The following is a 17,528-nucleotide window of genomic DNA, read 5'->3' on the forward strand; positions in this document are numbered from 1 at the left end:
AATCCACTCGACCCACGGTGGGGAGAGAGAGACTCACACACACACACCGCCAACTACCGAATATACACAGCAGGCACCAGCGTCGCTATCGAACCCACGAAACCTCCCTGCACAGCAAGGCGAGGACGTTGAACACCCCCGTCGCCACCCCCCGCAGCCACGAAATTAGGAGCGAGCGGGTGGCGTTAACCAAACGATGTTTACTTCTTTTTTACGAAGCACATTGTGAGGGAGCCTATGGGCATGAGTCAGTTGCTAAGTTGTCGCGTCCAATCAGAGGGCGGCGGGAGGAGCGGCCCGAGGCTTAAAGGGGCCGTCAGGCACACCCAGACCCCCGTGCTCATCTCAGCCACACAGACCCCCTCCACCTTCCCCGACCTCACGAGGAACCCAGGTATGGGTTAGACTTGAGAGCCGGGATGGGGCGCGGAGTGGTGGTTTTGTTGCGCGGTTTTACGCGGATAAGGGTGCGCGATGGGTTCTGGTGGGAGATTTGCTGCCTTAGTGAGGATGTGAATTTTTTTTAATGTTAACGAGTTGTGGGGAGCGGTGGTGTAGCGGTTAGCGCGCTGCGCTATGAACCTGGTGACCCGGGTTCGTATTCCCGCTCACGGCCAACACCGGTGACGATTATCTGAACCGGTACTGGGCTTCCCCTAGGTCGACTCAGCCGGAAATACGTACCTGGCGCGGTGTGTAAACATCGCTACTGGGGAGACAAAGGCGGCCGGGCGTGGTGCTGGCCACCCACCGCCTCGTGTACCGTTCCGGCCTTCATAGGTGCTCGCTGACAGCACTTGCCCCTACAGTCTGTTAAGGCTATAGGGGGGATCTTTGTCTTTGTTAACACGTTAATGGGGGGAGCGGTGGCGCAGTGGTTAAGCGGCAGCCGGCGAGCGGAGTTCGATTGCCGATCGCGGCCAGCAACGGGTGGCGAAGTTTCGAACCAGTCCTGGAGGGACTCCCCTCTGCCTGGTGCGGTGTGAGATTGAATGCAGTGCTTGGGGAGACAAAGGTGGTCTGGCGTGGTTCTAGCCACACCAGCCCATCGTGCGCCATCCTGTTCGTCACAGGTGCTCGCTAGCAGCGCTTTAACCCAACAGCCTAAGCAGGCTACATGGGGGACCTTTGTCTTTGCGAATGTGTGAATGTGAGAATCGCAGTGTCGATGACGGTGGTTAATCTGGATCGAAAAATAACTAATTTCTTTAAAACAGATTTTGTTTGTGTGTGTTTAGTTCGTTCTGCTTACCCCCGGCAACTCCGATTAGTGCGGTTGGCTGCGTAGGTTGCGAAAGTTCAGCAAAGACAAAGACCCCCCGTATAGCCTTAACAGACTGTTAGGGCAAGTGCTGTTAGCGAGCACCTATGAAGGTCAGAACGGCACACGAGGGGGTGGGTGGCCAGCACCACGCCCGGCCGCCTTTGTCTCCCTAGTGGCGATGTTTTTACACACCGCACCAGGTACTCATTTGAGGCTGAGTCGACCTAGGGTAGGCCCAGGACCGGTTCAGATAATGGCCGTGAGCGAGAATCGAACTCTGCTCGCCAGGTTCAGTAGCGCAAGCGCGCTAACCGCTACACCACCGCTCCCCACAAGTTCAACAAAGACAAAGATTCCCCGTATAGCCTTAGCACACGCACGCGCGTAAGAGGGTTAGGGCAATTTGAGGACATGGGGGGCTCCGGGAGAGGAGGCGGGTGTCACTCACGTCCATGCTGCCGGGCTCTCAACACGTGTCCGTTTGGCAGTTCGATGGGGGGGGGGGGGGTGGTTAAATGTTTCCTGGTCAGTGAGCGTCAAAGACCACGAGGCCGCCCGTCTGTGAAGACGGAGCCGCGTTCGTCATTCGTGGCGGACCTTTTTAAATCCTTTATATTAAGTTCACTTGCTTGCTTGCGCGCTTACGACCGTGCAAATCTTTCGGTCGTTTTTTAACCCACTTCCCGTGATCCAATCGAGCTGACATTTTGCACACAGACTCGTTGTGCGTGACAATTTATTTTCGTGAAATTTTTTCTCTCCAAAAATTTTTAGGAAAAAATTAATTATATTTAATTACAAATTGCTTAATGGTGGCAGGCAATCATCTGTCCCATAGGTGGCAGCCATCTCAAGCCAGAGGACGAGAGGACTCTAGCCGCCACGCATATAAAGTATTTATAGTGAAAAACTTTGTTTTTACGGGTTAATTTTTTTCTCATTTATCGTCGCCCGAGGGCTGACTTCGCATGCGCTGGCCGTCTGCCCTCCGGTTGTGTTTTCGACTTTCAATTTACTTCTCGGAGTAAGAAGCACGCCCCCCCCCCCACCACTAAGGAAGGGCATAGCAACGCTTTGCATTGTAGATTAAACGAAGGTCGTAGCCCCCCCCGCCCGCCCACCTATACAATGAAGACGCACGTGTAAAAACAAGATCAAAATGAGGGGGGCATGCTCAAGTTTTGATGTCCGACGTTTCGCTCCACTGTCACCGATTATCACCTCCGGTTAGCGCGGTTGGCTACGTACGGTGCGAAAGAGGTTCAACATACCTCTGCTGATGGCAATGCCCCACAGCAGCCGATATCGTGCAATGCTATTCGCCGGTACAAGCGCTCTCCAGGCTTAGCGTGTGGGGCAGGTTCGTGGGAGCATCAATGGGTTCGGGGCGCATTCTGGGTGACGCTGTCGTTGAGACCGTGACGGGAACGTGGAATTTCCAACGCGGAATCGAGATTGCCAACGGTGTGAGTTAGGCAGCGAGCGAGCATTGGTGAACGGACTGATGAGTCCTGATGAGGTCGAAACCTCCCCCCCCACCCCTTCCTCGTTTCGCCCGTCGCCTTTGTTGGCGTGGCCAACACATTTTGATTCGGCGAAGTTCTAACACGGAAATGTGGCCGACGCTTTGGGTGATTTTGCGCCGGTGTGTCCGGAGAAGGCTGAGATCTTTCGAACATGCAGTGCTGCCGCTCCCCGGGTGGTGGTGTTGGTGCGAATACTGAATAGGTCTGGCGATTCTGGTCTACTCGTCATGCCAAAGACACGGCCGTAGTGGTGGTGGTGGTGTTGTTGTCCTATGGGAGACGGAGCCATCTGCAGCCAAGCTTCGCGATTGTGTGAATTCCATTCCTAGGTCCGTTAGGGGTTTTGAGTCCGTTTCGCCCTTTAAATCGCGTCTTAAAACTCACCTACTTGTAAGGCTACCCCCGTAACTTGAGATATGAAAAAAACGTCTGATTATATTTTTCCGTTTTGTTATTATTCGCTTATACAATGGTTCTTAATTTCATTGCAATTTCGAGTGTAGTCATTTATATTGTTATTATCAGTTTTCTATTTCGCTTAGATTACATCTACACGTGTGAGTGCAGTCTTATTTTGATGTACAGCTCTTTGAGCTACTTCATATAGATAAAAACGCGCTTCATAAAATCGAGATTAGTATGATTATTATGATTGTTAAATCTGGAGAGAATACAGGGGCCTGCGACCGTGTTTGTAAACAGTGCCATGGGGCAACTGTTGTCCCCACAATGCACCTGGGGGAACCCCACCCAGTCTGGTGCAGTGTCCGGTGACAACACTCGCGGGGCACGTGACACCCACGCAGAGCAGACACAGAGATCACGGCATGCATCGTGACAGACGTGACAGGCGATGGTCTACTGGAAAAAACAAACGGAAAAAAGCTCTTTCATATATTTGGAAACGGTGTAGTGGGCAGATGATTAGGGGGGGAACATTTGCAGATGAATGACATCAGTGAAAACTGTTCAGAGAAGCGAAGCGCTGCAGTCTAAATACAGATTCTGCAGTGGGGTTGGGCAGGACACGTCGTGAACTGGAAAGGATGGATGATCGCTGATGGATAAGAATAGCAACGGAGTTGGCGAGCCGTGGGATGGCAAGTGTCAAACAAGTGTTGTAAGGAAGCATTCATGAACAGACGTGCACTTGAGATCGCACTGAAAGGCAGAATGAGGAACACGCGGTTTAGAGAAAATGCGCAGGTTAGTGACAACTTTCAAACGCTGTTTGGTGATTTAAGTGGATTTGGGCAGGACACGTCATGGCTAATAAGTATAACCCGTAAAAACAAAGTTTTCACTCTAAATCCTTTATATGCGTGGCGGCTAGAGTCCTCTCGTCCTCTGGCTTGAGATGGCTGCCACCTATGGGTCAGATGATTGTCTGCCAGTATTAAGCAATTGGTAATTAAATATTTAATTTGTTTTCCCTAAACAGTGTAAAATTTTGGAAAAAAAATTTCACGAACCTTAATTGTCTCGCACAACGAGTCTGTGTGCAAAATGTCAGCTCGATTGGATCACGGGAAGTGGGTTAAAAAAACGACCGAAAGATTTGCACGGTCGTAAGCAAGCAAGCAAGCACGCAAGCACGCAAGCAAGCGAACTTAATATAAAGGATTTAAAAAGGGGCGGACGATTGCCGATGGCTAGGAATAGTGATGGAGTGGCAGCCAAGGAATGGAACGCGACAGAGAGGAGGAGGTCGACCGGGAGGAGATGAAGCGATGACATCATCTCGAGTGCACGTGCGAGAGATGGCCGCGACTTGGGAGGGAGGCTTTGATCCAGCAGTGGATCGATGGTGGCCGATGATGACAATGACATCGAAGCCCGAGCAATGTGGGACGTGTGCTGTGTGTTAGGGTACGGTCTCTGTGTGGTGTGGAGCGATAGTGTAGCGGTTAGCGCGCTGAGCTACGAACCCGGCGACCCGAGTTCCATTCCCACTCACGGCCAACACCAGTGACGATTATCTGAACCGGTCCTGGGCCTCCCCTAAGTCGACTCAGCCTCAAATGAGTACCTGGTGCGGTGTGTAAACATCACCACTGGGGAGACAAAGGCGGCCGAGCGTGGTGCTGGCCACCCAACCCCCTCGTGTACCATTCCCGTCTTCATAGGTGCTCGCTAACAGCACTTGCCCCAACAGTCTGCTCAGGCTATACGGGGGATCTTTGTCTTTTGGCCTCTGTGTACGTTTGGAGCGCACTGCTCTCTGACCCCGGTGACCCGGGGTTACATTCCTGGCGAGGCACTCCGAGTTGCTCGATTGGTAATTGAGGCTGCTGCGGGCCTTGTGTCAACACCCGGGTCGCCGCCTCCATCGTAACTTAAGCAAAGTGTGGACGTCGCGTGCGGTCCAAATGGACGCCACGTGACGTCGTGGGAGTGGCGTACCGGAGGTGACGACACGTGTAGTGACGTCACAATTTAGGACCAATCCGAAACGCGGTCATGTTGGTTCATCTGAAATGTTGCTTCTTGGAGCCGATTTTTGTCTTTTGTTTTATATTCATTTCGAAAATCAGGAGCGTCTCCCTGGTGTGGATCAGTGTGTAGCTGTAGGGGTGTTGTGCGTCAGTGTGTAGGAGTATACGGCTGTGTATGTGCGTTTATCTCGGTGTGAAATGCGGGGCGCGGTAGTGTAGCGGTCAGCGCTGCGATCCCACGCGACGCGAGTTCGATTCCCGCTCACGGCCAACACCGGCAATGACGATCATCGGAACAGGTCCTGGGCCTCCCCTAGGTCGACTCGGTCTCAAATGAGTACCCAGTGCGGTGTGTAAACATCGCCACTGGGGAGACAAAGGCGGCCGGGCGTGGTGCTGTCCACCCACCCCCCCGTGTACCGTGCCAGCCTCCACAAGGTGCTTGCTAAGCGCACTCGTCCCAACGGTCTGTGAAGTCCACACGGTGGGGGAGTCTTTATCTTGGCGTGTGTGCGTGTTTGTGCGTGTGTGCGTGTGTGTGTGTGGCCAGAGCCAATTGAACGACATGTGCGGACGAGAGATCCGTCTTAATTTTACCTCCCTGCCCTCTTGCCACGCTCTCCCCTTGCACGGTCATCCTCACGGAGCGGGGGTGTTGAGTGTCTCTATTTTTAAGTCGTTGACACTCTCCGCTGCCCGCATCGGAACCAACAGCACGGGGTGGTTGGGGACAGGCACCAGAGCAGCTCCCGGCCAGGTGCAGGCGTGCAGGCAGTCAGGCAGGCAGCCAGTTAGGCAGCCAGATAGGCAGGCAGGCAGGCAGCCAGGCAGGCAGGCATGCAGTGATTCAGGCAGGCAGTTAGACAGGCAGGCAGTCAGCCAGGCAGCCAGGCAGCCAGGCAGTCAGTGAGTCAGGCAGTCAGGCAATCAGGCTTTCAAGCAGGCAGCAGTAGTGATGTGGTGTTGCGCTTTGCTCATGGGCAGCGGCGTATATTTGAGTGTGCAGGTGGTGTAACTGCACCGGGGGGGAGCGATGGGCCGAAAGGGCCTGGAAAGGAATGGAGGGGTGAAGGTGGCCGGGCGGGGGGTGACGATTACAATGGGACATATATGTATGTACATATTTTGAACCTCTTTTACACCGTATGTAGCCAACCGTGCTAATCGGGGATGCAGAAGAAACACAACAAACGAAACACACACAAAAAAAAATCAGTTCTAAAGAAATGAGCTCATCGATCGAGATCATCTCAAAGTGCAATAGCTCCGACGGCTTCTTCTTAATATCGGAAGGAAGAGCGTTCCAGACGGCCGCAGAAGCAGCACGTCTGAAAGCGCCGCGCGATGCAGATGACCGCCGTCTTTGTCCGACGGTTTAGCCAACAGCCGCTGCTGCTGCCACGGGGATGGCCCGATTCTGCGGCCATCCTCATCCATTCCACCACTGCCGCTCACTGGCTCGTGGACCGTGAAATCGCGCACATCTCGAAGTCACGAGAGAGAAACATTTCGCGATGCCGGTCCGGAGTTCGTTCCATCGCCCGCCGATGCTGCTTTCGCAGCGAGTTGGGTGGCACGCGCTCAATCAACCCGTCTTTGTTTTACGTGGCAATATCACCCTCCGGCGTGCACGTTCGGCCACGCGCGGCACGAAAGGAGTTCGACAAACGTGGGCATCAGCGCACAGTTGCAGCAGAACGGGAACTGTGCGGGGGAGGGGGGGGGTGTGTTATAGGGCAGCAACAGGAATGAGAAAAAATAAACCTCTTCACGACCTCGGCGGAGGACAACCGACTGAGCGAAACAAGTTGAGGCCGCGAGCAATGCAAAGTGCAACCGGTGTGCAACCAGTAAGTGGCGAATTAAATCAATGATAAGTTTTTAAAAAAGCATGGCGCGTTTCCCCCGCCGCCACCCGCCACCTGCCCTTCTCCCATGTGTAGTGACTGACTCGGAGACACTAAGAGTCGGAGGCACTCTGTTTATTAACACGGCCTAACAGTCAACACTTTCTGTAACTCGTCTTAAAATGAACTACGGCTCCCAGTCAGGACAGCTGTTGGACTGCCTGACTGGCGACGCCGAGACGGCGAAGACTCCAGCAGCAGTGCGACGGGGATCCCACTCCACACGACAGCCCCGAGGTCCCCTACAGGGACCCCTCCTATATACTGTCAGGGTGGCCTGGCTCCGCCCCCAGTCACTCCCCCTTTCTGGAACCTACCTGCGGGTTTCTCGTGTGGCCCTTCCGTGACCATTCCCCGACATCCTTCTCTGGTGTATCACGTGGCCTGCTGTCGGTCAGGGCTGCTGTAAGCTGCATATCCCCTTCCCTGCCAGCAGCCAGCGCTATGCTGCTATGTGACCAATTCTATGTCACTACACTTGTTAGATTGTATGGGACGGCAGGTCTTGCACAGGCCACGGAATTGAGCGGTGGCAAGGCGCGCGGCGTTCTACATCTCGCTCGGGGCTGTGTTTCGCGTCCAGTGCCACGTGATCCCGGACGAGAGGGTCAACCAATGCACTTCTGTGGGAAATTCTGATGGGGTCCTTTTTTTTTCTCTCCATGATGCACAACGAGGACTGCACGCGATTTCCACGCGCGGGTGGTGTGTGTGTGTGTGGTGTGCGCGTTGAGTTTCGATGATTAACAACAACAACAGAGGAAACCCATCGTGCAGCCCCATCCAAACCTTTCCGTGTGTAGCGACGCACGCGCACAGCATCACCGCCGCCCCTCGTTGAGATGGCCACATTTACTAAAGTCTTCGAGTCCATATGGTGGTGCTTCTGATATTTGACAACTCCCAAACACGTGCAGTTCTTGTGAGCCGGTGGGCCTGGAAAAGGCCGAAAGAGCTCTTGCCCACCTGCATGAGTGTGTGTAGCAGGTGCGATCCACTAGGGAGACAAAGGCGGCCGGGGGTGGTGCTGGTCACCCACCCCCTCATGTGCCGTGGCGGTCTTCAAAAGGTGCTACTGGCTAACAGCACTTGTCCCAACAATCTGCTCAAGCTATACGGGTGATTTTTGTCTGTGTGTTGTTTAAATCCAGTGTGTGTGCTATCGACGCAGTCTATGAATGGCACAAACGGCGGAGTGAATGCGCCTCCGTTAGGTTTGAGCCCTGTGGAGTCGGGCACTCGGTCACGTATGTCTGTATGTTGAACGTAGCCCCAAACATGCTAAATCGGTGAGCGGCCCCATCCGCTCTCCGCCCAGAATGAATCAGAAATGTCTCCAGTTTCATCGTTGCCCCAAATAGTGTCCGTGCACCTTGGAGAGATATCAGATACATTTCCAAAAACCGACCCCGCCAAATGTCTCCGCAAATAACCCGTGAGCTCAGCAGGGTTTGGTCGGTGATGCTGCCGAGATGACACTCACCCACTGCCCCCCCCCCCACTGCCCCCCCCAATGGCCCCCCATGCCACCCCTCCGCACGCCCCCTAGAATTCTCGACATCATTCCCGGTGCTGTTATTAGTGCTTGCTGCAAGTGAACCACAATACCTTTGCTGACCTTGTCGACGAGCATAAACCATCACGGAAACTGCGGTCATCCCCGCTAGCAGCGGCTTCCGGCTGGCCGTCGAACAAAGTCGGTGGTCACCGCATCGCACGGTGCTTTCAGATGCGCTTCTGCGGCCGTCTGGAACGCTCTTCCTTCCGATATTCGGAAGCCACTGGAGCAATGCCACTTTTAAATCATCATCATCATCATCATCTCGATTGACAAACTCATTTCTCTAGAGCTGCTGTTTGCGTTCAGTTTGTTGTCCTTCACCTCCCCCCAACCCCCCGCGGCACCTCCGGTGAGCACGGTTGGCTACGTACGGTGCGAAAGAAGTTCAACAAGACATCAGTCGAAATGTCATCTTGCCCGAGTCGAGTCACGCCGCGGAGGAATGGACGATGTTCATGAGTTAACGTCGATTTGCGTGTTTTGTTAAAATAGTTTTGGATTTCTCACGCGACGGTCGCCATTCGTTTTTTTTTGTGTCCTCTGATTTTCTGTTTGGCTCATTTGCTGCCCGCTTTGAGCTTTTGCCCCCCGTGTCGTCGTGTTTGTCGCTCTTGCGAATGAGATATCATCCCCTCGCCCTGGTCTCTTTTGAGTTTCTCACTCGGTTCCACGAAATTTTACTTGAAACTTAATGTTAACAATAAAAAACGCTATTTATTATATAGGGTGCTCAAAAAAAATGTTAACGCTTCTGAGAATTTGCAACAACACCACGAGAAATGTGTTGCTTCTGGGCTCTGGAGACCACGTGGAGAAGATTCCGGGCACGTGTTGACAACGATGGCGAACGAGTGGAAACTTTTTGACTTTTTGAAGCTATTAACATGCATTTGTTATGATGTTAAGTGTATTATCCGTTATTTTTGCAATTAAAAACGATAGTCCCATATAAGTGTTATCATCTGTTTGAAGCACCCTGTGTATTTATATTTAATCTAGGGACGTGTCTAAATTGACTGTGTGCTCGTAAATACTTGTCGGTAAGGGCTGGGCCGTTCTTACAAATTACAGATCACAATCGCAGAGGAATCACAAAATTTAAACCATTAAAATTTTACCTATGAAAATAAACTATGTTTTGTTATGTACCAGGTAAATCCCATTGAGCTTAAATAGCAGCTATTTTTCAGGAGCGACCTGGCCACAAAAATAGCCCAACGAAGTGGCTTATCATTATCACGTGGATATTTATGGCAGCCAAAGACTCTAAACGCGTGGTGACGTTGATTCTAAATGCGGAGGGGAAAAGCCGGTGGACCCGGAGAAAAATCCACGCGACCACGGGGAGATAGAGAGACACGCAGACTGCAAATATACAGCAGGAGTCCTGGTCGGGGCTCGAACCCACGATCTCCTGCATACCAGGCGAGGTAGTTAACATCTCACCACATATGAGCTGCAAGGCAGCAGCAGCAGCTAGACGCCGGGGAGCCGACGTTCATACAATTTCCGGAGCTCTGTGGACCTCTACGTATGAAGGTCTTTCAACACCAAGTTAATAATGAGTGTGTATAGGTGTGCGTGTGTGAGCGTCGATCTGTATGTAATCCCACCGGTATCTTTGGTAGGGATTACATATACATGACAGCGCTGTAGATACGTTGAGAGTTATTATTCTTTAAAACGGACGTGTGAGATTGCTGTTGGTTAGGCATTGAGGCCACAACAACAATAGAGCATCGTGCCTTGGGATATTTTTTTTGTAAATTATCAATGGGTATTGTTCACGAGATATGCCTTTAAAAGCAAGGTAGGTTTAAATTTCGATTTAAAGCTTTCGTGACTGCAGGGATTCATCTTCTTGGTTCTTTCGGTGGTGCTTCTACGTGACTTTACCGAAAGAACCAAGAAGACAAGGTAGGTTTGTGCCATTAGATGTCTTGCTGTTATCAATTGTTCATGATTTACGTTCTCAATCTTTGCTGTTGCTCTGCTCCTCCTTCTCCTTTGGCTCAATCCACGCTGTCGCTCTCTCCCTCTCTTCATCGGCCCCCTCTTCACTGGAACAAACATCTCCCTCCACACCCCCCCTCCCCTCCTTAATCTCCCCACTCATAACCATCACCACCGTTACTGTCCCCTCTTCATATTCTCATTACATGGCTTTCACTCATTAACCGCATTCACCCCCCTCTCTCATCCCCCCCCCCCCCTCGTCCCCCTCGCCCCCCTGGCCCCCATCGCTCCAGAATCTGCCGCTGCCATGTCGGACCGCTGCCAGCACTGCCAGACGCCGCTGGCTGGGCGTTCATACGTGATGAGGGAGAACCGCACCTACTGCTCCGAGTGCTTCGAGAAGCTCTTCTCGCACGCGTGCGCCGCCTGTGCCCAGTCCATTGGGCCCGGCCAGCGGGTACGGCGGCCACGACCCACCCTGCCCCGGGCAAAAGAGACTAGAGATCAGCCTGCCCCCTACGCCCCACGTTCAATCCACTCCCAGACACACCAATACCGCCCGGGCACACTGATACACTGATAAAGATCGCCCGGCACTTTCACACCTCCACACAACCCTCACCATGGCACCCATCCCAACGCACGGGGCAAACTGATACGCTGACAAAGATAGCCCCACACTTTCACAACTCCACACAAGCCTCACCATGGCACCCATCCTAACGCCAAGGGGCACACTGACACGCTGACACAGATCGTCCCGCACTTTCACACCTCCACACAACCCTCACCATGCCACCCATCCCAATACCAAGGGGCACACTGATACACTGACAAAGATCGCCCCACACTTTCACACCTCCACACAACCCTCACCATGGCACCCATCCCAACACCAAGGGCACACTGATACACTGACAAAGATCGCCCGGCACTTTCACAACTCCACACAAGCCTCACCATGGCACCCATCCTAACGCCAAGGGGCACACTGACACGCTGACACAGATCGTCCCGCACTTTCACACCTCCACACAACCCTCACCATGCCACCCATCCCAATACCAAGGGGCACACTGATACACTGACAAAGATCGCCCCACACTTTCACACCTCCACACAACCCTCACCATGGCACCCATCCCAACACCAAGGGCACACTGATACACTGACAAAGATCGCCCCGCACTTTCACACCTCCACACAACGCTCACCATGCCACCCATCCCAACACCAAGGGGCACACTGACACGTTGACACAGATCGTCCCGCACTTTCACACCTCCACACAACCCTCACCATGCCACCCATCCCAACGCCAAGGGGCACACTGACACGCTGACAAAGATAGCCCCGCACTTTCACAACTCCACACAACCCTCACCATGCCACCCATCCCAACACCAAGGGGCACACTGACACGCTGACAAAGATCGACCCCCACCCCCCAATACTCCATCCCGGGGACGCATCTGGACCCAACCTGTAGAATGATTGTAACGTTGCCATGAATGAGTTATGTAGATCGAACGATTTATTTTATTACTATTTTCATGTGACCAGGTAAGGCCCACTGAGCTATGCGACACTTTTACAGAAGCGACCTGGCCGTCATAAACTATCGCTCAACGAAGCGGCTTCATCACGTGGAGGGGAAATAAAATATTTAAAAATACTTTTTAAAAAACACACTTTAATGAAATGTACTGTCCGAGCTGCCCCTGGCCCCCTTCCCCCATCGCCCCTCCCCTCCTTCCACATCCCCCGCCCCTGGGCGTGGCTCCCCGAGGCTTGCCGTGACGTAAGGGACCACGTGGTGATTTACAGGCAACGTCAATTGAGCGTGGACAATTAGAGCCGTTAAAAAGATTGTAACAAAAAAAAATATTTTTAATGATAGAATATCGTGTTGTCATCAGTATGACATAGCTATACGAAGTTTGCAGTCGATAGCACATTGGGAAGTGGGTAAAAATTGAGTTACAAGATTTATTTTTTGAGGATACAACAGACGAAGTGAGTTAAATAAAAGCGTGTAATCATAAAACGGATGACAGGGAGACACAATTCACGTGACTACGGGAGGGGGGAGGATAGAGAGAGAGAAAGAGACACGCACAAACTCCACATTTACAAACAGGCTTCGCCCGTGGTCGGGATCGAACCCACACGAACCTCCTAGCGCGCCAGGCGAGGTAGTTAACATCTCATCTTAACCACCGCGACGGCACCCAACCACCCCCCGCCCTCTCTCAGGAGCTGATCGTGAGCGGCAAGCACTACCACGACAAGTGCCTCAAGTGCGGCCGCTGCGGCGTGCCCGTGGCCAACAAGCCGTATGACTCGAGTGGGGACGTGCCGCTCTGCAGCGCCTGCGCTGGCGCTTCGCCGGCCGCCGCGACCGGGGCGCTGGCCAATCAGTGCGTGGGCTGCAGGAAGGTCATCCACCCAGGTGAGTCGGGTGGGCTGGGTAGGTGGCTTGGGTTGGGTGGGTGGGTCGTGTGGGTCAGGTGGCGTAGTAACGACGTTGTTATGAGTTCAGCGAGGTGTGGCGATTGGTCAGTTGGTGAAGGGGGCCCAGGAAGGTCATCCACCCAGGTGAGTCGGGTGGGCTGGGTAGGTGGGTTGGGTTGGGTGGGTCGTGTGGGTCAGGTGGCGTAGTAACGACGTTGTTATGAGCCCAGCGGGTGTGGTGATTGGTCAGGTGGGGAGGGTGGGGGGGGGGTCTCCAGGAAGGTCATCCACCCAGGTGGTTGGGTGGGCTGGGTAGGTGGGTTGGGCTGGCTGGGTGGGTCGTGTGGGTCAGGTGGCGTAGTAATGATGTTGTTATGAGCTCAGCGGGTGTGGCGATTGGTCATTTGGTGAAGGGGGCCCAGGAAGGGCATCCACCCAGGTGGGTGGGGTGGGCTGGGTAGGTGGGTTGGGTTGGGTGGGTCGTGTGGGTCAGGTGGCGTCGTAACGACGTTGTTATGAGCTCAGCGGGCCAAGTGTGGAGGATCGAAGCGCACGACATGCCTTCCATTCGATTATGAATGTCACGAGGCTTTGCGTCCGTTTGCTGTTTGACCGCAGGCACCGCGAAGATTGTGTACGAGGGGAAGACCTTCCACGACCACTGTTTCAAGTGCTCCCGCTGCCACGAATCCATCGGCAAGAAGGGCTTCATCCCCGTGGGCGAGGCCGTCTACTGCGCCCCGTGCCACAAGAAGATTTAGGGCCGGCGGTTTGGAAGCCGCGGCCTCGATGCCGTGGTAAGAGCAAACCCTCTACAGATAGCCCGCTCGAGTCATGGTGGGGGCAGATGCGCCACGGTGGCTAGGAGATGTTAACTCCCTCGCCTGGTGTACAGGAGGTCGTCGTGGATTCGATCCAGACCCTGACGTTTGTGTCTCTCTCTCTCTTTCACCGTGATTGCGAGGATTTTCTTTCCTCCGGTGTCCTCTCTCGTTTTTTTCCCCCCACCACATGGAGAATCAACGTGCGCTCAGAGTATTTGGCTGTTGTGAATTCTGACGCGATAAGCCACTTCGTTGGGCGGTTACTTGCCATGGCCAGGTCGCTTCTGAAAAAGAGGTATATCGCTCGGTGGGCTTTACCTGGCCAAATAAAAAATCGTAAAATAAAAAATGGAACGCAGAATCGTATATTCTAGGCCTCTGTATGCACGTGTGACAAAATCGGCCCCAAATCAGCTCAAGCGGTGCCGGATTCACCAAATATCTCGAGGTCAAACATTTGTGTTACATAATATGTTGGGGTCAAATACATATATAAATATACAGAGCTCAAAAATCATCTGAAATTCAAAAATACATAACATAAGTGCGTGAGTGCGGGCGGAGTAGCGACGCTCACAACAACGAACGCTGGGTGGCTAAATCATAGCAAGTTGGCACAGTAGGGGGCACGGGTGGTGCATCAGCCAGTCATCTCGGTCATCTCGGTCAGTCGACCCGTGGCACCTGCTGGGTCTGCCCCGTGACTTCCTGCCAGCGGATATTCGACACTTCACATGGCCTCAAGGTGCACATGGCCTGGCACAAGCGTCGTGGTGACGTCACCACCACTTAGTGGCGAATGGCAGTTGTTGTTGTTGTGCGTGCGTGAGTGCGAAATTGAGTAAGTTGGTGGGTGGGTGCGCGTGCATGATTGAGTGAATGAGTGTTGCAGCAGCCTGCCGCGTATGGCAGTTGAACACACCCATGGATAAGTAAACACGGCCAGTCTGATATGACAACAATAACAACAATTTTTATTCTACAAGGTGCCACTCAAACAATGCATCTCAGAGAGCCAGCATAGAACCGGAGTCCCCGACACGGGTGGGCCGAGTGATCGCGTGAAGTCCACTGGACACAGTAGCAATGTCAGAGCGACGAGCAGGTGACTGACCGGGGGGGGGGGGGGGGGGGGGGGGGGGTTCAAGCGGAGTGACCACGGCGACTGCGTAGCGCCCCCCACCACGTGACGAGCTCATGACGCGACTCCACGGTGCGTGTCCGTGAACTGCAGGTGGCTTCTCCGTGCATGTCTCCTACACCCCTCCCCCATCTCCCCCCCCACACCGCCCCCCTCTCCCATGTGGCCTATGGGGGAGGGGTGTGTGAGGACCCCGTGGCTCCCATCGGCTTCTACCCAGCGGACCAGCGGGAGGAACGTGGCTGGTGGTGCGAGGCGCGGGGGTCCATGGTGCCGGCGTTCGCGGCCACGTGGCCAGCTTGCTGTTGAATCGCGCGCGGGTGGTCGGGACTGGGCCGTTCGTCGACGTCACCGTCGACGTCACCGTCGTCGTCGTTGTTGCCGTGGTGACCACGCGCCGTTACCACGGTGACGGCGCGCGCAACTGGATCCGTTATCGGTTTCTTATGGGGGACGGGACAGCGGTAATCGATTCTCGCCAAATTATCCGTGAAGTGAGAAAGAAAAATAAGATTTGAAAAAATCCCACCCGCAAAATGTCAACACGTTCGTCAATAACGCCACACGCGTGTGTGTGTGTGGGGCGCCTTGAAAGGGACAAATGTATACCGTACGGGGAGACGTTTCGGGCATTAACCCTTCTTCGTGGCAAGCGAATGGAGAGGTCGGGGAGAGACCGAACCTTACGCCGAAACTGCGTCCGTGTGAAGCCCTCCACCACCCGACACGGCCAAGCAAGTTGAATCGTCGCGCGGTGTCAAAGCGTTTGTTACGAGTGCTATTTGTTTCGGCTCGCTTACCGCGGGGAAAGTCGAACAATTAATTTGATCGGTCGGGTGGTGGTGGTGCGGGTTGTCGAGACGACACAGATATGGCCAGACCGTTACGTGGCCGAGCCCAAAAATCAACGACGAATCGTCGCAGCAGCTAAACACACGCAACACATTCGCCATTGACACTCTGACGCCTTCAAATGAAGAATGTGTGTGTGTGTCGTCCATGATGTATTTTTAAGGCTCCCTGCCCCTCCACGCAGAGCTGTTATTGACACGTAACGTGTCGAGGTGGTTGTTGTTGTTGTCAGTGCTTGTACACCACTACCAATGCAGCATCGTCAACAACAGCAACAACAACAACAACATGATCCGTGTAATAACAACAACTAGAATATGACCACCACACCGCTCGAGACAATGCAAGGTCGTCTTCTCACAGTGAACGATACGTCCCCCTTTGTGTTATTGTTGTTGTTTGTACAGCAGGGGTGGCCAACTGCGCCAGTGTAGAACGTAGAAGATACAACGCCGATGGGTTTGCTTAAAACCAAACATCCTCAACGGGTGGATTTTTTTGCATGTGCTTATGTACACTATCATATTGGATGTGCTCCGTCGTATTATAATTCATAACGATGATTGCCGGGATAGCCCCGTTTACTTGACAGCCAACAAGACAAAGACAAAGGTTCACCGTATAAACCCCTAACAGACTGTAGGGGCAAGTGCTGCTAGCGAGCACCTATGAAGGCCGGCACGGCACACGAGTGCGTGGGTACGCCAACACAACGCCCGGCCGCCTTTGTCTCCCCAGTGGCGATGTTTACTACACACCGCACCAGGTACTCATTTGAGGCCGAGTCGACCTAGGGGGAGGCTCAGAACCGGTGCAGATAATCGCCACTGCTGTTGGCCGCGAGCAGGAATCGAACTCGGGACGCCGGGTTCCTAGCGCAGCGTAGCGCTCACCGCTGCACCACCGCTCACGCAAGGAGCTGCTGTATCATTCAATGTGCGTTGAGTTCCCTGTTGAATAAACTGTTTAATTATCATGTGATGGTGGAGGCGAGTGTCCATTTGTCCGCCGTCGGCGATGCACGCGGGTCAGTCATCCGGCGTTGTGGAGGCAGCTGCGAGGGTTGGTGGACAACGCAAGGATGGGTTGTGAAGCTCCCTTGCCGTGGTTGGGAGAAGGCAGCAAAGTGGTGGACTCCACCTGTTCCGCCTGTACCCGAGGGAGTTGTCCACCCTCGCACGCCTGGGCTTTCTCCCACGCGTATAAACACCTTGATATGTAGAGGAGCGCAGAGCTTGGGTGATTGTTGGTCGCTGCTACCGTCTCATCTGGAGGTTCCTCCTCCTGGCGCCTCTGAGTCGTCCTCTCTCCGAGTCGTCCTCTCTCGCGCGTCACGTGGGGCCATGTTTAACAATCATCGGGCGCGTGTCACGTGGAACGAGTGAATTTGTACTCTTTGGTTCTTTCGGTAATGTCACGTGGGTATAAAATAAAATAAATCACGACGTTTCGGGCGCAACACAAACGTCCGTCATCAGGTGGGAAAGCACGGACGCTTGTGTTGCGCCCGAAACGTCGTGATTTATTTTGTTTTATACCTACGTGACTTTGCCGAAAAAACCAAAGAGTATGGATTCCTGCAGTCACAAAAGCTTCAAATCAAGAGTG

The 17,528-nt window shown here is 53.5% G+C and overlaps 1 protein-coding gene across 1 annotated transcript; it reads left to right on the forward strand.

The window, feature by feature from the left end:
- Positions 1 to 272: 272 nt before the first annotated feature.
- On the forward strand, positions 273 to 16,896 carry LOC133358010 (four and a half LIM domains protein 3-like). Its single transcript, XM_061576282.1, has 5 exons — positions 273 to 394; positions 10,943 to 11,106; positions 12,906 to 13,101; positions 13,722 to 13,900; positions 15,162 to 16,896. The coding sequence occupies exons 2-4, from the start codon at positions 10,957 to 10,959 to the stop codon at positions 13,862 to 13,864; spliced, it is 489 nt and encodes a 162-aa protein (XP_061432266.1). The 5' UTR covers positions 273 to 394; positions 10,943 to 10,956; the 3' UTR covers positions 13,865 to 13,900; positions 15,162 to 16,896.
- The last annotated feature ends 632 nt before the right edge of the window (positions 16,897 to 17,528 follow it).

Source organism: Lethenteron reissneri, chromosome 60 (assembly GCF_015708825.2).
Source record: "Lethenteron reissneri isolate LAM-NWPU_2019-01 chromosome 60, ASM1570882v1, whole genome shotgun sequence".
Lineage (NCBI taxonomy): Eukaryota > Metazoa > Chordata > Hyperoartia > Petromyzontiformes > Petromyzontidae > Lethenteron > Lethenteron reissneri.

Coding starts and splice junctions, on each gene's coding strand:
- LOC133358010 (XM_061576282.1), top strand. CDS start 10,957: ATGTCGGACCGCTGCCAGCACTGCCAGACGCCGCTGGCTGGGCGTTCA. Junction 11,107..12,905: donor CCATTGGGCCCGGCCAGCGG/GTACGGCGGCCA, acceptor GCCCTCTCTCAG/GAGCTGATCGTGAGCGGCAA. Junction 13,102..13,721: donor CAGGAAGGTCATCCACCCAG/GTGAGTCGGGTG, acceptor GTTTGACCGCAG/GCACCGCGAAGATTGTGTAC.